General features: G+C 40.5%; 3 protein-coding genes across 3 annotated transcripts in view; 1 reads left to right on the top strand and 2 right to left on the bottom strand.

Annotated features, from left to right (window-relative positions):
* Positions 1-14,044, top strand: part of fmn2a (formin 2a) — a gene marked incomplete at both ends in the record, with an annotated part of 36,252 nt that extends 22,208 nt beyond the window's left edge. Inside the window, 10 exons of the mRNA XM_080507179.1 lie at positions 2,141-2,232; positions 2,323-2,452; positions 2,557-2,703; positions 3,423-3,482; positions 4,164-4,284; positions 6,401-6,493; positions 11,168-11,219; positions 12,207-12,356; positions 13,678-13,759; positions 14,018-14,044. Of these exons, the coding sequence (XP_080363305.1) occupies positions 2,141-2,232; positions 2,323-2,452; positions 2,557-2,703; positions 3,423-3,482; positions 4,164-4,284; positions 6,401-6,493; positions 11,168-11,219; positions 12,207-12,356; positions 13,678-13,759; positions 14,018-14,044 (954 nt within the window). The remainder of the gene's footprint in view (positions 1-2,140; positions 2,233-2,322; positions 2,453-2,556; positions 2,704-3,422; positions 3,483-4,163; positions 4,285-6,400; positions 6,494-11,167; positions 11,220-12,206; positions 12,357-13,677; positions 13,760-14,017) is intronic.
* Positions 14,045-15,157: 1,113 nt separating this feature from the next.
* Positions 15,158-21,560, bottom strand: LOC308138084 (gremlin-2-like). Its single transcript, XM_080507038.1, has 2 exons — positions 21,318-21,560; positions 15,158-16,350 (listed from the first exon to the last, which is right to left on the bottom strand). Exon 2 carries the CDS (start codon positions 16,347-16,349, stop codon positions 15,771-15,773), a length of 579 nt encoding a protein of 192 aa, XP_080363164.1. The 5' UTR covers position 16,350; positions 21,318-21,560; the 3' UTR covers positions 15,158-15,770.
* Positions 21,561-24,131: 2,571 nt separating this feature from the next.
* rgs7a (regulator of G protein signaling 7a) overlaps positions 24,132-25,839 on the bottom strand; it is a gene marked incomplete at its 3' end in the record, with an annotated part of 50,227 nt that continues 48,519 nt past the window's right edge. The window contains exon 16 of the mRNA XM_080507452.1: positions 24,132-24,182. Within this exon, the coding sequence (XP_080363578.1) occupies positions 24,132-24,182 (51 nt within the window). The remainder of the gene's footprint in view (positions 24,183-25,839) is intronic.

Raw genomic sequence — 25,839 nt, 5'->3', positions numbered from 1 at the left:
ATCATCCTACTTTCTTTTGCATTTGATATTCCACATGGGACTGAATTTCTCATGCTAACAACCACTGTAACATGCCCTAGCAATTCAAAGATCACACGCTAATGCCTACTTGTCCCCAATTACACCAAACACTGCTGGGCTCTGCTGCTGCCCTTTGAAAAGGATCTGCTTTGTGTTAAATATATTTACACTTGAAAACATCTCAAGAGAAGGCGAAGGAGAGCTTGCCCTCGCCGACAGAAGGCAGCGGTGTGTAGAATACTAATCGGGCCCTCGGCGCGTTTGATGCTGGTGTTTGATCCATGCCGAGGCCAAACCCCAGAGAGAGGGATGGAGAGAAATGGAGGGAGGGACCGGGCTGCCGAGGCCCAGACTTTGGGGGTCCGGGGGCTCTTGGAGGGACTGAAAACAAGTTTACATTTTCTTCCTGGGGATGGTTTGATTGTTTTGCCTGACTGCGTCAGACACATTAACATCTATTGTCTTTCCATCTTGTGAAATGAAGGGGCATTTCTGGCTTGCATTTTGTTTTGGGTTTTTTTAAACCACCTTGTATAAAACTGTGGTCCAGAGCCTGGCAGCAGGATAACAGTCAGGAATGCAGTCTCACTGAAGGCAACTTTTCAGCATTTATAAAAACCTACACTGTATAGGCTGGCATATGTTTGAGCTTATGTACAAAATGCAATATGATGGGATTTTTTTTATGCTCAAGGTCGTGCTTGGTGACATCAAGGAGTCAAACAAAAAGCTAACAAAACAAACCTAGCTCCTGTACTTTGGGGTGCGTGCAGTGAAGCATAAAATGAACTAGAACAGAGTTTGAATGTTGTAAATATGTAGGTGTTCAGGTTTTTTCATCGTCTCATTTAGAAATTAGTTTAAGGACAAAACAACCTTGAAATGGAAATTAAAAAGTTATAGTCCACCCGTTCTTTCATCTTCTCTGCTCTCTTCAAACACCTTTGTCCAAAAGGGCTCGAGCTGATCACAGTTTGCAGTGGATGTAATGCAGACACACTGGAGAAGTCGCCAGTTCAGAACAGTTCAACCACAAGCAAACTCTCATGTATGCTTACGGCTAATTCAGAGACACCAAGACGCCCCAAAAAGAAAAGTCCGGGAGGAAAGCCATGCAGGGAGAACATACAAAATTAACAGAGAAAGTCCTCCAGGCCCAGAATCGAACAGGAAACAGGCGAAAGTGCTAACCCTTATGCCCCAGTGCGGCCATTCAATTCCATTCAGTTTTATTATATATTTATATAGCACAATTGCACACACAACCACAGCACTTAACATTCAAATAAAGAATAAAGAAAAAAAGCCAACAGTCCCACATGAGAAAGCGTAGGCGACAGTGGAGAAGAAAAAGTCCTTTTTAACAAGAAGAAGCCTCCAGCAGAACCAGACTCAGAAGTGGTGACCATCTGGATCGTAAGGAGAGAGAAGAATAGAACCGAGAACAACAAACAAGTGAACAACAGACCGCAAAATGATTAAGTTATTTCTTTTATTATCCTCACAGGCCACTTGTTACAAGTACTCACGCTTTCCATGGAAGAATATCATGACTCTTGGTATTTCTGTTGAATGAAGATGTGATTACAGGGTTAAATATGCCAGCTTCATCTGTTTCCACAGGATCAAATGTTTTCTTGTTAAACTAGTAAAAAAAAAAACCAAAAAACACGATTTCCATGGCAGTCACTTATTTCTCTTGCATGACTGAATGTATTTACTGCTTCAGTCTACTTGGTGTAACAGAGCTCGCTTCTTGTTTTGTTTCCATAGAAGTGTTATTTGATTTCACATCTGTAAGCACATATATTTATATCACAATTTACTAAATACAATCATAAAATGTTTTGGAAATGGTCTTCTTCCAGTTCACACCAATATCTATAAATTGTGCACATATGTGAACGTGCTGTCTACTAGCAATATATAGTGTTATGTAAGGGAAATGTTCTGTTTTTGTCAAACTAAATGTAAATTGAATTGATGAAGGTTTCTGATTTGAGTGACACAGCTAGTCATAGCTTCATTCGTACTGTCTTGTACCATTATATAATTGCTTATGTGGGTTTCAGTTTTCTATATGCAATGCATCTTAGCATCTGCCTTTTCATTTTTGCAGAGAGCTCAAAGTGATGAGATGGAAAGCATCAAAAAGCACATTAAATCGACCAAAGGCAATGAGGATGCCAAACCACTGGACAAGCCAGAACAGTAAGAGCCAGCAACTCCCTTCACAATTTTCTAACTTTGCCTGATAGCTTGTTGTTGCGATGGTGACTGATTTTTCTCATCCCTCACCAGATTCCTACTCCAATTATCACAAATCCCCAACTTCTCTGAACGGGTGTTCTGCATCCTGTTTCAGTCGACCTTCCATGAATGTATCACCTCCATCCTCCGTAAAATAGAAATCCTCCAGAAAGTCTGCAAGGTGACCCTTCTGTAATGTAATACATTTTATTTTCTGCCACTACGACTAACCTTCGTATCTTCATCACATGTTTTATGCGTGTGTTGTGTATGTTTGTACTCTAGATCCTCCAGGGTAGTAAGTGTGTATTGCAGGTGCTTGGCTTGGTCCTGGCTTTTGGCAACTTCATGAACGGAGGTAATCGCTCTCGAGGGCAAGCAGACGGCTTCACCTTGGACATTTTGCCAAAACTGAAAGACGTTAAAAGCAGCGTGAGTGTGTGTGCTACAGGAGCTTAAGCAAACATCAACTGGTTTTACAAGAGCAGATGTGTTATTTACAAGCATCCTGGAAATACTGCATTAGAAAAGTAAAATATATATATCATATCATAGTTTAATATTCGACAATTGCGGGCCAGCTTATGTGATTTATGAGCATCCAGAGAAAATAGTTTGATTTTGTGATTTAGATTACCCCATATGATTTGATCAAGTAAAGTGTGATTCACAGTGTTTATCTAGATTCTAATTTTGAAATTATTCCATTTATGGGGAAGTTTCCCATTTTAAATTAATACATTTAAAAAAATACCCTGACTGTACCCAAATATAAGGATCTCAGTGTACAGACTTAGAGGAGAGACCATTGTTTTTGCTGTTCTGATTCAATATCACGACGGGCTCCGTGTGCCCTTGGCACTGCCATATAAGGCCACAGTGGTTTGTGTTTTTTTGTAGTGGCTGATGGAGTTAAGGTATCCATAAAGACCATCAAACTTTCCACCAACCGTTGAATTATGACGGCCAGACCAGCACGGTTGTGTTTCTTTGTATTACTCTCCCAGTGTCGTGATTTATTCCCAACTTCTAAGGCTGCTGTCTCTATTCTTGTTTGGCCCGCACAAATTAAAACGTCCTGCTCGAAAATGATTAAATTAATAAATAAAAGGATTTCAGTTTATTTATTTGGATCTTTTTCCTCCTTTCAGGATAACTCCCAGAGTCTTTTGTCCTACATTGTTGCTTACTATCTAAGGCACTTTGATGAGGTATGTTTTGGTTCCTGTTTATTTGAATCACTTCTCTGTTTTACTCTGATTTGCTTAGAAATCCTTCCAGAGCTCTCTTTTCATCTCCTCTCTTGCCAGAGGATACCATGGCTTATCCTTTATCAAATTATTTATTTTCCCTTTCCTCATTTGAGGCAGAAACAAATCTCTCTCTCTCTCTCTCTCTCTCGCTCTCTCTCTCTGGCTCGCTCTCTCTGGCTCTCTCTCCTTCTCTGGCTCTCTTATAATTCTCTTTCTGTCTTTCACTCTTCATCTCCCACTCTCACTCTGCCTTGGTCTGGCTTCATTCAAACTTGCAGTCTGTTCATTGGCACGGCATTCAAAGGAGCGCTAGTGTAAATAATTAGGTTCTCCAGATGAGATGAACTCGGGAGTACTGCTTGCCAAAATCAACCTGCATGACATGACTGGAGCCCTCATAATGGCTGTGTAGTAACCATGATGGAGTGAATTGACATGTAGTTTCTTAACACTCATTATCTGCTGTAGTTACATTCATATCATCTCGGAGATGTTTGGACTGCTGATAAGTACATGTGCCTGTTCTGTACACTGTAGAAAGGCCCCTTTCTCATGTGAGGAAAATTGACTTTGACATTGGTGTGTGGCTGTCTGTGCATGATATACGTCCTTGCATGTGTGGGTGATGTTCTTTACCAGGATGCTGGCAGGGAGACGTGCATCTACCCTCTGCCTGAGCCTCAGGACCTTTTCCAGGCCTCGCAGATGAAGTTTGACGACTTTCAAAGAGATCTCCGCAAGTTGAGGAAAGACCTTAACGGTATGGTCATCAACTCAAATTCAAGCCTTGCCTTCTTTTCAAAGTTATGGATAATGCATGTCTGAAGTCAGTATTCAAACCTACATGGTTGTAAACTTGTTTGTCTCAAAACAAGCATTTTTTTCATACTGTGGCCATATTGCTGTGCAGCGATTTTTATGTGACCATATAAAATGTTTTTAATTCATGCACACAGTATCCTCGAGTACAATGGAAAATAATTTCCCCAACCTGACCAGCTATGGTCATGTGCAGATTCTAGAGGCGGGTCAACGGAGAGATAGCATCTGTTTGTCGTACAGACGAGCTAACTGGAAGCAGATGTGACTTGTCAGATGTAGACTCCTGTTGGACCTGGCGTGCCTTTATTGTCCTCGTGAAACAGCGATCAAAATATGGATGAGGAAAAGGTCAGAACTTCCACTACCTGTGTACATTATCAAGGTTCATCAGCTGAACTGGGAGAGTCTCTCCTCGAGCTCTGAATCAACTCGTTGACCTGTGATTCCAACAGAAAACAACCACGGCTCCAGAGTGGGTTTCAGAGAGTATCCGCATGTCTTAGTGGATGTTGTGCGTCATCACTCTACCCACAGGGGTCCTAAATACTGTATGATTCATTCATGGACTTATTTTATTAATGGCTCATTTTTTGGACTGTAATTCCTTCATTAGTCACTTGCTCGGTTTCTGAACTGATACGCATGATTAATATATTACATCGCTATACTAGCCAGTCATAGAAAATTATATAGTTGCTTCTTTTGCAGGTTTTTTGTTACAAGCATATTATCACTTGACAAAGCGGTTTATTATCTGTCAGCACTCGACATTCAACATGAATTAAAAAAAAATCAAAAAAATTCTTACAATTTTCATAATTTGAGGAGTTTTTACAGCCTTGAAGTTTCAAGATGGTAAAACCGGTTTCTTGCATCATGGGTGATATTTCATGTATTGGCCTTGTGCTACATTCTTCTAATTGACACATACTTAACACATACTGAACATTAGTATGGCTTATGGAGAAAACTTTGAAAGAATGAACGTGCTGCGATTCTGTGTATGAAGGCTGCAGGAGAAAAGTATGGAAAAATGGATTCTGCTTGACAGCGCAGACTGATTGGTTGAGTGAGAAGTGTCCTAATGAATTCGGCAGTTAGGAAATACTCACTTTCATTGCTGTCTCGTGTCACTCAGCACTCTGCCTCTGAACACTTTCCAAGGACTGAAGGGCCTACAAGTGGTAAAAAATGACTGTGTATTTTTGAGCAAACATATGTGGGGGGGGACACGCGTGAGTGTACGTGTGTTTGTGTGCTTTCGGCCTGATGGACAATTCCCCAAACCTGGTCTGTTCTCTATCATGTTTTATGTATCTTTGCTGCTAAACCAATCAAGCGCCTGAACCGTGTTGCCAAATATTGTTTTTCCTCTGCCATAATGATTCTTTAGGCTGTTCATTATTTGCAATTCATAAAGATGGAGTTGCTCGCAAGGGAAGCGGACTTTCAACCCCAGTGGCAGTGGCACATGCTGACCGTACATAAATACATCATCACATGCTATACCTGCAGACCTCTTCATTACCTCGCAGAGCCAGCTGAGCGCTCTAACAGACATGGGCTTCGATGACAGTTCCCGGTGGGGGGTTCCGATAGGTAGGCGGCGTAGAAATGGCCTTGGCTGGCCCGAAGGACATCAGCAAGTATTGCAGTGGAGAGGGAGCTTGCTGTGTAGCTCCTTGGTTAGGGGAACCATATGGTCTATGAATTACCACTTGCCCAGTCCCAACCTCCCTGTTCCCGTAAGTGTTTCGTGGCCTCTCCACCTCTACGGCCTTGAGATGTTCGTGTGTGTGTGTGTTGTGCTTGCAGATAGAGCGTGATGATAAGTTCCTCCAGGGATCGATGCCTGGGCCTTACTGGTTCCTCTGGGTGTCTTATTAGTCATTATGTCTTTTTTAACACCAAGTCAGCAGAAATCCATCAAAGCAAAGTGCTCGGGTGAAGTACATTGTTGAGTTTGTAATTATAGCTTAAGGCTGCAGAAGACATCAATGCTCTGGAAGAGCATTTTACCCGCTCTGATCATGGTCATCTCATTGTCGTTTTAGCCTGCTCAGCTGAAACGGAGAAAGTATGCAAGCTGTCATCTGAAGAGACCCTGCAGCCCTTCAAGGACAAGATGGATGAGTTTCTCAATCAAGGTAAGTCTTCTTTAAGTGATTGACCAAATTTTCACTTGGAAGCTTATTCATTTTGGGTTAGGGTTTTCTTTCTTTTCAACTATTTCCAATAAAGACAACAATGAAATATATTGTCCATGTTATTAAAACCTGGTTAATGTTCTCCAAGGATGTGACATCATATCAATGCATTGGGTGACCTGTTCCTTCAATATTTTGAGCACTTTCTGCAAAGTGCATTTGGAGTACTGTACACCCTGTTCTTTTGCTATAAATGGTCCAATCTAATGCCTAACAAAGTCAATGAATAGTCCTGTACAACAGATGTTTGCTTAAACCTCAAGTTTCCAGTGTTTTAAAGAAATTATTGTGCCCCTTTTAATGCAAGTGTGTGCTTGCAACTTGTTTAAAGATTTATGTGTTCAGCTGGAACATATAATGGCTCGATGCGGAGACACACAGGAAAAGTCAAATCTGATATAGTCGGCTCCGGTCGCTATATTAGCATGAAACGAGAGGTGGTTGTTCTGTTCAAACAAAGAGTTAAAACTTGAGAGGGATATAATTTATCTTCAGCTTCAGAAAGTACTCCATGCTGATATATCCTTGGCATATCTAACCTGAAAAACCCTCTGCGCTGTGAGATCATGTAAAGCGGCTCATCAGTCAAATCGATGGAAGTTTTGTATGCCGGCACACTGATTCAGATGCGTTTCATGCTGTTTTCGAGTTGATATACACAAAAGTTCACTCAGCATTGTTTCCATAGGGACCTCTGTTTATTCCAGGCTGTATTGAATAGCTTACTGCTAGTGTTTCAAGTCTGACGACCTGTTTTGATGGATTATCCACTTGGTAGTGTGTTTTTTCCCCCCGTTTTTTTCTGTCCTCATCTGTCCTTTTTCAAGCGAGTACATATTTTTGTGCTGAATTTTAATTTGAGCCTGCCTTACAGCCGGTTAAATTGATTATAAAAATTGCTATTGTGACCAAATATGGAACTTCTACAAAAGATTTTGCAAATATCTTTGAGCCCTTTTTTTGGGGGAGTTTGACTAATTTCTGGTCCCTTTTTTGTTTGTATTTAAATGTGCTTTCCCAACCTAAATAAAATGGTTTGTTTGGCTCTCAGAATGAAAGCACAGTTTGTGGTTTAATCTCTTGTCCTTCACTCAATTAAAAACTCTTCATACTGTTCTGTTTACAAAGACAACGTTGTAACTGATTATTGAATTTGCAACAATGATTACTTCTTCTTGAACTGCCTATGAGATTAAACACAGGCATAGCTTTCTCTGGGGTGAATGCCCACAATAATGATGCTGATATATTTTTGGGAAAATGACCTTGTCCATCATCTTAGACGCTTTTCCGAATGCAACAAAACGGAAAGTGGTATTGCATATGATTTTTGAGTCAAATCTTGAAACAGATGGTTATGGTGCGAAATGTTGGACAATGACCAAAGACATTACAAGCCAATGTGAGGCAGACATAGCAGCTGCTATTTAAATGCCCAGGCTTTAGTAGCTATAAAGTGTCTCGTGACCTTCTAAATTTTCTCTTTTCACCTTCATGATTAAGGCCCATTAAAGCTTCTCTTTTAACTTTTTTCCCCAAAAATGTTCATGCGCTTAAAACAGATTTTAGTATTTTTACACGAAGTTACATCGTGTGACTTGAAATCAGACTGCTGGTGAGTTCATCATAAACTCACATCTCCGATCTTGTATATTCACAGCTAGAATATGTATTAAGTGCAAATGTGCAAACGTGATCTAATCTTTCCTATAACTCTCTCAATCAGGCGCATCAAAGTCATTTTAGTTCAGGAGTCGCATGAACACTGAGTTTTTCATTGGTATGACAGGTTAAATAATAGCAGAATAACCTATGACATGAAACGGTTCCTTAAGTTTAAATACACCTGAAACTGAACTCAAATCTGACTTTCCCCAGTGTTTATATTTAGACAGTTTTTATTCAGACTGATATTTTCTAGCAGTCATGTATCAAACTTTAACTGATCATAGATCTTTCAGCATGGTTGCCATCTGATCTTCAGTTCTGTATGCCCAATGGATTTAATCAGAACCAGATGTCAATTTGTTGATCAATCATAGTTTATTTTTTTATTTATTTATTTATATTGTAGAAACTCACTCCATGGACATGATCGAATACCGGTCTTGGCCCACGAGCTCAGTGTTTGACACGTCTGTGCTAAATATTCTGCACAAAAACATCAAGGATGCTGCATTTGATTCCAGTCCTTTCTGGGATATTTCAGTCTGCTGAGGAGTGTTGCATTCGTTGTCTAAATATTATGTCAAAATCCTCTGAAAATAAAATTGTTGTTTATTTGTCTTGTCCACTGGAAGTCATGCAGTCACAAATTTGTTTTGGTAGTCCAACATCGACAGCAATGCTGTGATATTCTGATCCGGTTAAACCGCATAAGGATCCGCTCCTTCTGCTTACTTTAACATTGAGGTAATTTCAATTTTTTGCTGTAGCCCTGGCTTTGACCCTGACTACATTCAGTTGACTGTGACCAATCTTCCTGAAGGACCCGACTCACCGGCCTCTCTCCGACTGCTTTTGTATTCAAATGAGAGAATAATATGTAGCATATGTTCTGCAGCCGTAATGCTCACTGTCCATATTAAAGGAAATCTGCAGATGAAAGCATCTCTCCCATTTCCACCGCTCCCCTTGTCTTTCCTTTCTCTCTCTCTCTCTGTGTATGAGTGTGCGTGTGTGTGTGTGTGAGCTCTCTCTTTGATGCAAATGATGAGGTTTTTCTTCTTGGAGCAGAATGTAAGCACTATAACATGGACATGTGACTCACAAGGCTCCAGACGGGATTCTTGGGGTTCCTCTTCTGCAGCGGTGAAAAAAGAACAACAGCCAAATGTCTTATTTGTGTTATTTCTGTAATTTCTAAAAAGCCTGGGGTTAAACTGTTTCTGGCTCCACAGTTTAAACCACTTTTGTTTATTTTCTGACCATGAAACTAACCACAGACTAACAGTGGGAGCGGACTTGTTGGAGCTTGGCTGTTTGGTCTAGCTCGATTTTCTCCGCTCGCTTCACAAATTCTCATGCATGCAGGCCTTTGATGGAGTCAATATGACCAGCCAGAGAGTACCGGCCATGTGATAATCTGTTTCTGATGGACAGAGAGATTAAGACTTATGTCAAACTCTCACTATATTTTGTACCAGCAACAAATACAGAATCATGAAGGTGTGGTTAAATCAACATTGAACCATAGTTTTAAACCTTTCTTTGTGCCCCAAAATTGCATATTAAACGGATTCTAGTAATCCCGTCTAGTGTAACCACTTGTTGATGTCCATGCAATAACAATAAAAGCAATCAGTCTTCAGTGCTTCTCAAACCATTTTTAAAACTGAAAATATAGTTTCCTCTGTTCAATCATCTTAACTCACAATGTTTTTATATCAACGCAATAGTAAAATCTTGATAATGTAACGAAATTGATTGAGTATTGAATACTTCAGCAACACGGAAATATGTATTTAAATTCTATTTAGTTCTGCTAGAATTCTACATTTTCCTGCCAAATATTGGAGCATTTCACCCTTTCAGCCTTTTTTGTTGTTGTTGTTGTTGAAATAACATCACTGAGCTCTGATATAATCCCCTTTCAAATTACTCCTCAATTTGTTATCATTCATTGATGAGCCATCAGCAGAGCGAGAGAGACATGATTGCAGCCTGCCGAGTGATTTAGCACCGTGGAACGGTGAAGCACTGGTTTCAGGGGGTTTCTCTGAGATCTTTAAGCATGGATATGGTTTCAATTACACATAGCAACCAGATATTCCCTGGGCGAGAGCAGAAAACTGATTTGTGCCAGGAAAGATTCACCGTCCCCTCGACTGTCATGTCGGTCTTGGAAAGCCATGTGGAGGCCGTAGGTCATTTCTGATCATTTGACAGTTTAAGGCAGTCGTTTACAGATTATTGACCTTGAGGGGACGGAGGAGCTGTCTGGAAGAGAATTGAATATCTAACCTATTGACATCTATGCAGCAGCACTATGAAGATACAGGCCGGCTAAGGAAAATACAGCTGGATCAACTCTCCCACTGCTCTGTTATATTAAAAATGAGTGGAGAAATCAGTGCATGGATCTGAAATTTGATAAGTTCTGACCTGTGGCGATTCTTAACCGTGGCTGTCGCATTTCACTGATGCTCTCCTATATCATAATTTACAACAGTCAAAACGATGCTGATGGCACAGCCAGATAAGGCCTCGCCTCAACATATCTAATATGTCCCAGGATGTCCAACTCCACGTTTTACCCCCTCGCTGTCTTTCACTCTCTTACACCTCTCATGCACGCACGCAAACAAGCACACTCATGTGCACACAAGTCATCCGTCTCCATTTGAAGGAACGCCACACAAAGAAGCACTTGTCCTGCGATGTGCAGCCCTCATTTGTCAGTTGTGCAACCGCAGAGAATCCCAACACTTAATAACCTGGTGGCACACTGTTGACCCTGAAGATGACTGTCGAGTTAAGTAATGGTGACACCTCAAATCCTCTCGTATATACAAGTCACACTCTTGGTGAAAGATCTGTTTTTCGAGTGAATGCTGAAATTTTGTGTTTACCGATGTGCTTCTTTTTTCTCTCTCATATTTCTCTCCTTCCCAGCCAAGACTGAGTTGGAAACACAAGAAAAGCAGCTGGCCGACACTCAGAAGATGTAAGAGCCTTTTTTTTTTTTTCTTTTTTCTTTTTTTCATCTTCAAGGATTTTCCTATCTTGGGGAAAAAAGAAAGAAAATGACTGGAGCCGCCCGCTTCTGTTCCATTTTGTGGGTTTCAATGTGGTCTTCTCTCATGTGTAAGAAGCAGCAATAGTTTTAAAGTAAAGGATAATGCAATCCAATCCAGTTTAAAGTGATACATTCTTACTGCAGTGAAGAAATATAATCTCAATGCTTTGTCAATATTTATGACTCCTGGTTCCTTCAGTTACATGGAAGGTGCGGGCTGTCATGCCAGGCCTTCAGTAGACGGGAGGCCCCCTATGCGGTGTCTATGTTGTTTATCTAAGTGGAGCGAGAGTAGACAGCCATGGCTCCAGGCTTCTGTTACTGCTGGCTAGGAATGCGTTCCTATAGCACACTCCAAACAAAGAGACCCCAACCTGTCGGCTATATTGATCCACTGCAAATGACCGACACATTTAACACTATAGGGCGTCACCCACTGTCATGTGTAGGCCTTTCTCTGTTTGCCTTTGTCTTTTTTGAGTTTTTTTTTTTATTATCCACTTCCATGCACTTCTTCTTTCCACTTTTCATCATCCGGGCTTACACACGTCTGTACACAAACTTTCTTGGAGGCTTATATGCAGCCAGGATGGCGGTGACATAGCAAATGTTTCTGAGCCTCTTTTTTTAGTCCAGAAAGTTAAGCTGTTCATGAGGAAAATAGAATGACTGTGCTGCTTTTGTGGTGGTAATTACATTTTATGCTCTCTGAAATGCATAGTCATCATTGGCTTCGGGTTCTTTTTTAAAACTCCACTATAAAGTCTCTGAAAATACATATTATTCCAAGATTAACTTTCATATTTGGCGTATTTGTGCGGCTCTGCCAGGTTTCACAACAACCGGTGTAAGTTTCTGTAATCTTATGTTGTAATACTTTGGTCCTGAAGTAATGTTTTTGTTCTCTGTCCTCAGTTTCTTGGAGCTGAGTGTGTCCTTCTCAGTTAAACCCAAGGCAGGAGAGAAAGAAGTCTCTCCCAACACATTATTTTCTCTCTGGCATGAGTTTTCCACAGATTTTAAAGACCAGTGGAAGAAGCAGAACAAGCTAATGCTACAAGAAAGGTGAGTACAGCATGGCAAGATAAGCGTCCCGAATTAACGTGTGACATTTCACTTGATACAGACACCTCCCTCTGGATGATACTGCTGTCTGGAAATCAAAACCTGCTAGGATTTGTACTTTCCTGCTATTCGGAGCCACTCTCTGACCCTGAAAACATTATTACAGATCCAATGTTTCTGCATTCAGAATTTCCCCCCGATCCTAAGTTTCCCAACCCTTAATAACTTGCAGTACATCTTGTGTTCACTGAAGATCCTATCAGATTCATTGAAATTCATGAAGGGGAAAAGAAAGCGAGTGACCCCAGGCTCTGTCCTCACCACGGTTAATGCAAAAAAACACATGCAGTATCCAGTTAGCTTCCAGTGGTCTTGATGGATATAAAGATATTGCTGCATATGTCAACAAAAAGCAAATTGGTCCATTATTCTCAATGAAGATTGATCTGTGATAAGATGTTTGTAAGAGAGGTAAGATGTCATATGCGCTGTTTGTTAATAGAAGAAAAAAACTAATTTAAAAGCATTAACTCTTTGCCGTTTTCCATATGCAAACATCCCACTTCTTTTCTCTGCTGGTTTTCAGGGACTTTAATAGATATGAAACCTCACCGATGCTATTTGGGCATGCAGACATGCAATGTTGGTGCACATTTTAATGAGGATTATCAAGGTGTGAGTTCGTCCCTCTCCTACATCCCTGTATCCAACGTTGGTTAGCAGGGAGCCGCAGCCAATTCCAGCTGAAGGCCTGGTCCATCATACTCACATTGACACCTGTGGGCATTTTTTTTCCAATCACCAATTAACCTCAGATGCACATGGAGACCTTAGTATTGGGAGAAAACAATGCACATGCAGTCAGAGCATGTAAACTCCACACAGCAAGGCCCAACAGAGACGGTTGTGTGTATTAAATCCCGATGTGCCGATCATTTAACTTCAAAAAGAACAAAAGAGTTTTGACACTGCTGGCCTTCTGGATGCAGCTGTAACATTTCAGACTTGAGGACTGGACCTTGGACAAACCAAAATCATTTTGTTCAGATGCCACATGACTGGAGCCAGGATGGTCAAAGCCTGTATTTTTCAAGTCTTTCTTTTGCGTCACTGTTGAAACGTTAAATTGTATTAACTTGAATAAAGCCTGTGCCCAGAGACTATTCAATTCAATCAAAAAGTAATTTGCAGTTCACAACAGTTTGCATATTTGTCAAGTCCACATAATAAATTGTGGTAGTTTGTGTAAATGCTGGCAATTATTTGCTTATTATTTCAGCCTGTTGATGGTCTTTTTTTTTTTCTTCTTTTTTTTGTCCAGAGTGAAAATGGCTGAGGAGTGCTTCAAACAGGCCAAGGAGAAGGCTTCTTATAACGTGAAACCCAAACATGCAACAGGAATAGTATGTCCTTTTACTTTTTGTCATTTACCGTCTGGCCTCCTCTGTTTTTTATTTGGTCATTTTGTTCGAGCGGTACTTGCCCTCCTCTTTCCTCAGAAGATGCAAATTGTCTTGCCGCCCCGCAGACTCTATTGCTTACAAATGCTTGTCAGGGTGTTAAGAAACAACACTCCCGGCTCTTACAGTAACATGTTAGGATGAGTGCCAGCGCTGCCAGCTGTAAATAACTCAAGACGTGTTTTTTTTCTCATTCCACAGAAAGCCAAGCTTGGTCAGAAGATCTGAGGCAGAGAATGGAAAATGATCATCACCAAGCCTATTGCACAAGCTCTGTTTGTACAATCTGACGTGACTCATGACTCATTTTTAACATTCATTTACTTCCGCTATTTGTTTTCACTCCATTTAGAGCTGTTGTTTATTTTCAGTTGTTTCAGAGAGGATATTATGTTGTTTGAAAGTGGAATGAAGCATTTCATTCGCAGCCACCCTTTCATGGCACTCAGCAAAACTGAACGAAATCAATTATCACCATCAAACGACATTGTTCAGCTAATTCAATTAAAAGCCAAAAGCCATTTGGAAGAAAATCCCTGAAAACTCCTGCTGCTTTTGAAATTTGTAGAGCTTTGTGAAAGCTTTCTGTGGATTTTGTAAGTGATTTGTAGTCTCTTTTTTTTTTTTTTTTTTAATGGCTGATCCAGAAGCTAGTTTTGTAGGAGAACAAAGACATTTCCTCTTCACATCTCTGTTCAAGATGAAAAAGCACACTCTTCATTTATATTGAATTACAGAAAAGAAAAAAACGTGCCTTACTGTTTTGTGTATGGGTTGACTGAGCTTTCTTTTTGAGATATATCTGTATTTTAATGTTATGAGTGAAGAAGTCTCTTTTAAACATGCATATATACTTTTGGTAATTGTGTGTGCATGAGAGATGAGTGATGATTACACAAATGTTTTCTATGCAACCTAAAGCGTTTTAATGTTTCCTCTTGCACAGTGTCATGTATATCTGAGTGGTTTGATTTGATACACTCCTGTTATTTTATCCGTCTGGGTGGTCAACATGCACTTAGTTTTGCCTTTCCTGCTGGTTCAAACTCCCAAACACTAAATGAGCCGTGGGGCCATATGATGTGATTTTTCATATGCAATACCAACAATCTCTTTTGATTAAATATCTCCAAGCATGAAAATATATTTATTGAGTAAAATAAATTACCGTAGTTTTTAATTCAGCTGTTGTTGGTGGTTTGTTTTTGTTTTTGGTGTTTTTTTTTGGGGGGGGGTTGTAGCTCATGAATACATCTGTGGTATTAAGGAGCACAGAACTACATGCACTCTAAACACCATCTTTTTTATATATATGAAATAGATTTAATATAATTTCATCGTACACACATTAAAATATATATATATATATATAAACTGTATATAATGCATTGCACCTCCATTACATATGCTGCAGTATATTTTCCTTCTGGTTAGTACACTTGTGGCAAACGGACAGTATACAGCTGGGTGTGTGTCCATGCATGCGAGTGCCAGAAGATATACAGGATATAATACTTGTAGAACATCAGACTGGAAAAGTTCATAATGAATGAAAAGGCTTTCAAGTGGTAGAGCCATTCAAACAGTGACGTTTGCTCAATATGTCTCCTTATTGGCATGATTGTCCCAAATGTTCATGTAATTTAAGTGCTTGAAGGCATTTTTCTAACCAGGAAGAAAGAAAAAAAAAAATCATTGTTGAATACTGGCAGCTTCATATCAGTGTCTCTTGCATTGTCATTTCAAGCCTGTCTCTTTCAACTGAGCACGACTGATAGTCTGTAATTATATCTTTTGCTGAGTTCTTGAGTTCCATGTTGCTTCGTCACGGGACGTGTCATCATTTGTCCGACAAGATGCAGTTTGCTCCTCCTGAAAGTCACTGCTTGGCTAAATTTTGTAAAAGTCTGCCCACACCTGACCATTCAAATTCTACTCATCGGTAAGTCGTCCTTCACAGCTTTCCATGGCCGCTCACATCCACAGACATGCAGCGACACTGTTTGACCCTCTGCACCTTCCGGTGTCTAAAAGGAGGCTGCAGGTCCGGGCAGTCCAGCTGCACTGTGAGCTGCGTGATGCGATGAGGCCTGCAGAAGGAGCAGGACTGAAATGGCTCCTGGATCTTGTTGTGGCTTTTCCTTCCAGAGCCGGAAGCCTGGCCTCGACTTTGTCCCTGGCCTGAGCTGGGGCCCATGTGGCGTGGGATGTAGAAGGAGTTGCACTGGCCATAGCAAAAGCGGTTGACCACGGTGCGGCTGCGACAGCCCTCCTCACTGATCGTCTGACGGAGAGGCTGGGTCTTGCACCAATCTCTGCGGAGGTAGCGTCGCTCCGTCACGACCAAGGCCTCCCGGCTTGAAGAGAGCACCTCTGGTTTCTGCTGCAGTAACCGGTGGTGACGCTCGGCAGACAGGTTCCCTTTGGTCTTGTACGGAGATGGGATGGATCCCTGGGGCCGCGACTTTTTGCTCTCCGCCGAGATGCAGAGCACCCCAGCAAGTATGACAGGGATAGTTATTCTCCACAGCATTCTGAAAACAGAGAAATACATGACTATGCAATACAACTGAAAAATAACAACTATTTCAAAAACACATTTAATATTACCAACATTCGCACTTGACACCAAATCAGCTGTTAACCTGATTTTATTGTTGCCAGTCATATTTGCAATTGTTTGAATATGTATTTGTGTCAAAGCCCCTTCGCTGCTCAGCCTTCCAGGCTTCATTGAGGTAATAAATCCATCACCAGGGCCCCCATTTGTCAGCATCTCTGTGTCATTATTTCGATTTGCTTTCCTCTCGGCTACGCAGCTCTCCCAAAAATAAACAAAGCTCTGCCATCAAAGGACACACTTAAACACCCATAACGAGAAGGGGAAGTTGATTTTATTGGTCCCGTTGCTGGGTAAAATAATTAGGGCTTTGCTTACTTTAGTCATGAACTATGCCGCAGATATGTAAACAAGCATTAGAGAGGCCCATCTGCATGTTATTAGGGGAAGAGTTGGGGAACTGCACCGCTCCCTTTGGGAGTCCACCCTTCTACTCTTTGGTGATATACTGTGGAGACAACTGAACTGAGAGTGACCCGTCGTGTCCATAATCACCACGGTGTCGACGGTATCATGCCTGTACCAGAATCAGAGTGCGATCTGGAGAAGTGATTCCTGTGCTCTTCAGGATGGAGCCTCCGTGTGCACGCTGCCGGTATTTACGCCAGCACATATTTGACCATCGCTCGAGCATCTTTTCAGCAGATGTTGCCTCTTGACAAGCGTTGCATGACATCAAGTCAGAAATTCTGACAGGGAACCAAACTGCCTCAAGGCCATTGGCTGCTCGCAGACTCGTCTTTGCGGCGCAAATTTGTATGTTCCTTTTTCTTCCTTTCCTGGACCTGCAACTCACTCTGACATGGAACAAATTACTTTATCATAATCCACTTTGCTTTTAGCCTCTTTCTTACTGCCCTTGACCCCGAGGTCATGGCAGCTCTGTCCGAACCGAATGAGCACTCCAGTCTGTATATCAACGTCCCAGCAGCAGTTTCCATAAGTGAGACAGCAGCTGTTTTGTCAAGCAGAAACGCGGTAGTAATTTTACCCACATATTTTTTTTCCCTTTGAACATCTTGCTTTCCTTTTAACTGGATGTTAAGAGAACATGTAACAGTGTCATAAAGACTTTTTTTTTTCCTTTTTCTAAGAGACATTTGCAATTTCAGCTCTTTGGATATATTTATTAGGATGCACACTGTCGGTATGCACTGTTGCATTCACATAAGCCAACGCACGCGCACACACACACACACACACACACCCATCAGTGAGTCAGAACAACTAAGCGAAAAGCTCCCACTGGGTCCTCCCACCACCGACTGCATCAGAAAGTCATGACCTCACTCCATCTTCCACTGATCCACCTTCCATGTAAAACAACATCTCATTTGTCTTTAACCGAGGCATTTCATTCCTGCTGACTATGAATTTAAGTGCAGAGGAACAGACCCTGCTTCTGTATGCCGGCTCTTGTTCTCTGTCTTCCCATTCTCCTGAAGAGGCACCCTGCGACTCCTGTGAGCTACAGTCTGAATAGCCCCCGGGGAGTCAGGAGGGATGACCTGACCAACTGTGTACATACGGAATGACGGATGGGCCATACAGTCAGTGGCCGCGCTTCCTCTCCACCCCGCAACTCAGCACAAGTATGATAGTACCAGCCCTTCCAAACTATTCTCATCAATCTCTGCAATAAGACAAATTGCAGTTTGGGGTGGGGATTCAGATGCTTTGAGGGGAGCACTGAGGTAGATGGCTGGCTCAGTTTTTGGGCTAGACATACAGTGAGAAGGACAGAACTGTTAAGGAAATGGTGGACTTTGCCACAGATGCACACGGTTGTTGTCATGAAGCCTATGGGACATTGTGTCATGGTTGTATTTATATGTTTCTCTGCGTGTGTCACTCCGTCTCTCCTCGATGCCCAGCACTAATCACCACATGGTCCCGGAGACGGAAGGAGACTGTGGTTTTGTCTTAATGCCGAGACAGAACTGAAATGGGCCTTTCTGTCTGCTGCTACACACTAATATTGTCCACAAACACAGCTTTATGTTTTACCAGGACCACAAATACTTTGGATATGCTTCACTGAACTGTGGCAGACCTTGGGTCCAAAATTCAAACCTCTAATGAAATTGCAAATACCAGAGAGACTGGCCTCTTTTTTTTTTTCTCAACAAAACAACTATTATCATCAGTGGGAACTTGTCATGTTATGTGTTTTAGAATGGCATGATAATACCACAGTAATGTGTTTTGTCTGGATGACAATGGGTCTTTTTTTTTCTCTCCAAATTTTTAAGTGAAATGAAAAACAAAATTAGTCGATGCAAATCCCCAAACTTGTTGTTAAATATTTCAATATTTCCAAACTTCTCTGTAAATAATTGAATAAAGAAATGGGAATCCTTTCCAGGCTTTCAAATTTGTACACACACAGATGTACTTCAGCTAAACCATGTGAAACATCTTCCCAGCGTGTCTTCAAAGGCAGGTTAAAACAAACAAAACCTGATGCCTCAATTATTGGTGCGGCAGAAAGTCTCATACAGAGACTGGTAAGTGCAGTTAATTACAGTAGAACTGCATTTAATTCACCGTGCAGCTCAAACCTCAATCACACGCGGGCAGCCACACACACATACACGTATGTGACCACACTTGTGCATGTAATCACACACACACACACGTTCTCAGACACACATACACAGGATATAAAGAGGAAAAGAGAGGTAAATGAAATGTTTTCACTTGGAGCCAATTACACAAAGAGGAACCATGTCATTATCTGCATTTGCGGATTGTATTTTCCCAAACTACGCTTCACTGTTGGCTCATTAACAGTTGGGGGTTGGGGGGCTCCTCTTAGGGACTTTGCTGTGTAAATTTGTCTAATGCCAACATTGCCAGGAGGCTGCTTTAGGCAGTTTGGGCAGCCATTTGTCACCACAATCCATCTTGATAATGACTAGCAGCCCAGATATAATGCTTTCCAAGCTAAGTACTGGCAAGAATGTCAGGCAACTCCTTCGCCTCAGTAACATAAAGTGCTTTACTGGAGGATGAAGAGCAATTAGAGATGCTATGATAGTACAGGGTTTCCATTGCAGATCAAGATGATCTATTTAGCTGCAGCTATCAACACCAACTTTCATTTGCACTTAAAAGGAAACTATTTCTTCTCTGCTTTCCTTTTTTTTTTATTATTATGTTTAGCTTTGAGGTTATTGAAAAGGCCTTGTTTCACACAGTTTGACAGTGTCATGCTTGTTGTCTGTATCTGCTTGTTCCAGATCACTACAGCCTCTAAGACTCTGTTATTATTATTGCTTCACCAGTCCCTCAAATGGAAATGATTTAGATGTCTCTTGCAGTATTTCAGTTGGACCTGGGTGTTTTTAGAATCTCCGCAGGAATTTGAAATAAGGTTTTGAGGCTTTGTGAAATGTGTGGTTGCTTGGAATGACTTCACAAGTAGTGCACTTGCAGGTCACCGCGTGGTTAAGGATTCAAGTACCTGTTGTGTGACATATTTCATTGGTTTAAAAACATTTTATGTCAACAGAAAAAGGTTTAGAGAGTTACTTTCCCACTTTAATCCGCTTTCCTTCAGTATCCCCACAGCGCTTTATGATTAGTGTAGCGTCAATCCTAACAGACCCGTTAAGGTTTCAATCAAATACCAGTTTGACTGTCTGTGGCGGCTTATGAGTGCGAGGTGTTTTCCTGTAGCTCAAGAAACTGCAGTGTGTCTGTGTGCTAAATCCTCTTTGACATCAGAGCAGATTGTACAAGGTGGTGCAGTCACCGGTGCTGTAAGCAGGATCAGAAGGCAAACTCCCCACCATTCACTGCACGCACAGTGTGACACACACACACACACACACACACACACACACACACACACACACACACACACACACACACACACACACACACACACACACACACACACACACACACATACATCCTTGAGCATACACTTATATAAATTCATAAATGTATTATTTTCTTACAATAATAGAATACAGCTTGCTTGCAAACATGATTTTCTCTCTTATTTCATTGAAAGGAAAAAAAAAAAAAAAACACTAACCTGACTCCTAATCTCACTAAGGTGCATGTACAATATGCTGTCATCGCTCACTAATTCTCTCACTCACAACACTAATTACCTGAAACCTCCAGCCACTAATTATAGTAATTTAGTCAACGCTTTTATCCAGAACACCTTTCAGTGCCTTGAGGGGGTATATTTCTACAATGGGTGGCCTCAGTGGGAATCAAACCATCACCGTTAGAAGAAATACTCGATCGCTGTACAAGCACTGCTGTTCCAATCAAACGGTTGTGTGCTTAGTCATTCAGACTCACTGACTCACTGGGTCTCACACTCATGTGGGAAATGGTGAACCAGCATTATTTTCGACACTCATATTTGCCAGATGTGTAGATATTTTTGAAATATTTTGTCATTACATTTTGAATTCTTGTGTTGAAAGTTTAACAAGGACTAGTGATCATGCTTATTTGGCTTTTTGCATTAAATGAATGAGGCAGTGGTATTAGAATGAGTGCATGTTATTCTAATATGTAGCCCACCTGTCAACAATGTGGGTCCCTAATAATGTTTTTTTTTGTTTGTTTGTTTTTTAAGATGGGTGACTTTCCAGTTAGATACAAACCTTTTCACATACTGCAGTTTGAAGTTTTAACTTTAGACAAAGAAATGACCAGATGTCACACTGGCATCGCTCGCAGGACTAAACATCCAAAGAATTTCAGTTTTTGGACCTGGTTATTATAGTAATCATATCTAACATTTACAATTGTTTATAGAAACTCTTAAAGGAGCTTTAAAAACTGAACTTTTCAATGTAAATATCATGAAGTAAGAGCAAAGAGTCATGAACAAGTATAAAGTTGGTGTACCTGTCACCACAGTGTGCAGACGGACATTAATGTTGTCGAGGATGCAGTCAAGGCAGATCATCCGCCTTCAGTGGTCCTTGCGTCCGCTTCCAGGTTCTGGTTTCCATGGCAACATAATCTGTAGTATCCTCAGGCTTGTATTTGCTCCTGTTTCGTTCCCCCCCCCCTCCAACTAAAGACACAAAATTTTGGATGCACTCAGATTTCCATCCTCTTTGGTCGACTCGTCTCACTTCTAACTTTCCTCGCTGAGTCTAACTTTCCAGCCTCAGTCTTTCTGTTCTTTTAAAGTTTCAGAGAGAAGCTCCAGAGTTCAGTCACAGTAAGCCCGTATCTTAGCGCTGTGGAGACTGTCTGCAGTCTGTCTTTGAGAGTGTTTGAGTCACGGTAAAGCCTGCCTTACTTTGAATCCCCACCACCCCCTTTCCCTCCTCAAGACTGGGAGGGTTTTTCCTATTGGCCCCGGCCACTGTGTGAATCAAGCCTCACTTCTTTCACTGAAGTCTCTCTCCCCACCAATATCTGTGTCTATTTCTGACTGCCTGATTATGTTTTCTTAAATATATTGTAACAATAATGACACACCAAACCTATCAAAGTGACTGATCCCCTGTGTTGGAAACAACTTGTAATGTGTTATGGTAACACCGCTACTGTTGGCATTAACACTTTAATAACTGATTATTATCATCTAATTGTAGTTAAGTAATTAAAAGTTCTTTTCATTTTTCATATTCACTCATGTTGTTCTGATGTTTTTATTCATTACCTTTATCTTACATGAGAACCTCCGGAAAACATGTCTGTTTACCCATTTACTGACTGTAAATTTAATGATGACCTTTCCATTAAGCTCCTATTTAATAGAATTGTTCATCCTGAGCTTGAATGACAGCAATCTGATAGACATCGGACTGTAATCAACATTAGCAATCGTCCGTATCCATACATGTGATGCATACGCAGCGGTTTCTAGATGCTACTTGACCTTGATAAGACTGGCTTGATGTCAACTTATCATTAGACGTTTATCTCCGCTGTTTATCTGCTTCTTCAGGATTTCAGTCAGCATCTTCCTACAAGCCATTCACCTCGCTGTACCTCAGCCTAATGAGTAAAGCAGTCTCAATCTCAGCTCATGTATCACAGCAATACTACAGTAATACAGACGTTAATATATATAGGTCAGGCCAAAGAGTCACACGGTAACAATTAATGAGAGCGTTACTACCCCATGTTATTTCTGTTTCAGTAACTAAGGCAATGTAACTACATTGTAACTAAGTAACTGTCACCAACTATTAATCTATATTGCCACCCACAACCATGTGTGTGGCCGTTTACAAATTTTTGCCCTTAATAAAAGGCGGATGACAATGTGTCACTCTTTGTGATGATAAACTATAATCACCAACATCTCCCCTCTCTCATTGGCACTAAGACCACATCACTTTAAAACCCATAAGCTCCACTCCATAAATTGTGGCATGCATACACCCAGACACCCCAAAAAGAAAAAAAAAAAAAAAGAAAAGAAATGCCACAATGCACATTCCTTGATGCAACTGAGACAATGATGTTTGTCTATTTTGTGGCTCTCACGAAGCTGACCACTGGGCACAGAGACTGAAAACACTGTGCTGTCAGTGTGCCATCAAAGAGCTGAAGCATCAACAGACCCTGGAAAACCTCAGAAGAGTAAAGCCTGAACAATAACCCTTTCAGAAAAACCAGATGATGACACTTTTGCATGACAAACCTTCATTTGTCTAAGTTGCATTTCTGCTGATCAGTCCTCGAAACGAGGCCTCTGATGGAGGGAAGAGGAAGAAAATAATGTGCCGCCCTCTAGTGGAATAACGGTAAAGTGCATGTTCAGGTGTCTGAAATGAGCGTTGTAACAATAATAACAATAATAACAATAATAATAATAATAATAATAATAATAATAATAATAATAATGAATCTGAGCCAAGCCGTAACAACAGATAGAGGGCCAACTTTAATAATACAAGTAAGTAAAAGTGTCTTTAAATATGGTATAAAAATAAATGCAGGAGAGAATAACAAAGAATTATGTTCTACGTGAGACAGGAGACAGCATTTTTGTAATTTTGAATGTGACTTTACAAGTGCAATGAAAACCATATGTGCTAATTATTGTAGTGCAATAAAATAATGCAAAGCAAAAAAATAAATGCACAATAAATAATAATAATCATAATTTATATGTTTATATATATTGTATATTCATTCTGCACAACACTTCCCATAGCGTGACAAAGTATCTGTGACCTCAGATTATGTAAAGCAATGACATTTGCTAGATTTCTCAGTTGAAGCTGTCATTTAATTTTTTTCTTCTTTCTGTTTATTTTCTTCTTTTCTTTTCTCTCTGACATCATTTGTTTCAGCTGGAAGTGAAAGAGGGGGGCTCCGATCCAGCAGCAACGATGGAAAGAACTGGAACACTGGAATTGACTTTTCTCAGTGGTCTCTTTTTCAATTTTTTTTTGTTTTCTTTTGCTTTTTGTTTTTTTGTTTTTATTTATCATCTCGGTAGTCTGTCGGTGTCCTCACGAGTCCAGCAGTGCGTCCTTTCTGAGAATACTGGAAATATATCAGGTACTGAAAGAGGAGAGAGAAGTAAGAACGTCCTCTCCATGGACATGCAACATCCTGTGGACAACAGATGAGGAGACGACTCGGATCATCATCCGGCTGAGCCGAGAGCTGATGACAGACAATGATGATGAGGAGATGAGATGGGTCCCCCTCTCCATGTCCGAGAGAGAGAGAAAGATGGCATTGATTTTAGCATGATGGCACACGACTGGTCGATCTCTTGGATGCCAGTGGCTTTTCCTGTGTTGGGAGAAAAGAAAAGCAAAGAGAAAAGAAAAGAAAAGAAAAGAAAAGAAAAAGTTATTTCTGGTTTGAGATACACTTCATTTCACTCTGTGCTTAAAATACATTCGTTTTATAAGATATCTGATACACATCTAAAAGGTTGGGATAATGTGATAACATAATATTAAAAAAAACTTTATCAGTGATCACAAGCACTTTGCATTATTTTATGGTGGACATTACCTGGGAGCAAGAGGCTTCAGAACAAGTTCTTACTTTTCTGTGGGGTCAAAAATACATTTACATTTAGTCGTCATGCATGAATCTTATTGTCCAGAGAACAAAATCAAAGCAGGATAGAAAACAGCTGAATTTAGTTTATCCCCCCCCTCAACAAAAATCTGATCTTAAAGACATATTCTACCATCATTTTAAAGTTAAAAACATAATACATGTGACAGTCTCTTTCTTTTCTAAAAAAAAAGAAAAAACCCTACATGTGAAGCCACAAATCCTTTTTGCCAGAACAACATCCTGGGAAAGTGTAGGAGGTGTGAGACAGAGTAGGATTAAAGCACAGGAATTCATCTATGTAATTCTGAATTATTCATCATGTTATGACAGCTTCTGTTTTCTGGCTGTTCATAATGGTTTCTGCAAGCACGACAGGAGTCCCCGATTAATTCTTTCATCAGCTTACACTTAAAATAGGCTCACACTGTCACTGGAGATGCAAGTGCCCTTTTCTTTTTTTCTTTTTTTTACGGATGATCGTTTGGTTAAACTTACACATCAATCTATGAATACAGCACACGTCATCTTACTCCATAAGAATTTACATCTATTTGAGAGTGTAACAGCCTGTCAGTGCTAAACTCGTTTTCAGGCTTCAGCTCAAAAATGACATACCTCAAATTAATTTTGGTTTTAGGTCATTTGTTTAGATTTGGTGTAGTGTTGGAAGTGTGTAAAAAAATAATAATTATTTGTATATATTCTTGTAGTGGAGGTTGACAGTAAACATTATTCTTGCTGGGGTCAAATCCAATTTTAATTGAATCAGCAGGGAACTTGTCCAAGTAATTGCAAGATACTGGAATAGTTTACATATGTTTGTTCTTGAGCCGTGATATTTGTTTGTAGACACTATTAAAAAGAAATGATTTGATTGGACGTTGGTTTACCCGTCACTGCCTGCAGTCGTTAAGGCCTGATGAAGGACAGCTGAGGGCAGAGCGGCTCAGAGGAGGAAAGTGCAAAAGGGCAGATCATCAGATTGATGTTTATTCAATTTATTATCAGAAGTTCTGTTGCAACTAGTTTGCCTTTTCTCTAAACCGTCTCAAATATTCCCTCGAGCATGTGCTCCAAAATTTTGGACAAGGCGACAACAACTGCAATTCGATATGATGAATGTAAGTATTATTCTGTTTTGGAAATGATAAACCACAACATAATTCTATGCAAAGATGCTTCATTTGGGTGTCTGACTACAATTGGAGTCAAACTCTTTCTCTATTAAGATGCAATTCATTCCATTACAATTTATGAATATGATGGCATTTCAGTTAATCAAATAAGAATATTGATTTGTTGTCATTTGTTAACAATAGTTGGAATGTAATGCTGGAAAAGAAAACAATGCTGCTGTCACGGCCGGTTTCTATCAGCT

This window comes from Blennius ocellaris (genome assembly GCF_963422515.1).
Source record: "Blennius ocellaris genome assembly, chromosome: 13".
NCBI lineage: Eukaryota > Metazoa > Chordata > Actinopteri > Blenniiformes > Blenniidae > Blennius > Blennius ocellaris.
The sequence above is the reverse complement of the archived record's forward strand: the minus strand, read 5'-3'. Positions and strand labels throughout refer to the sequence as shown.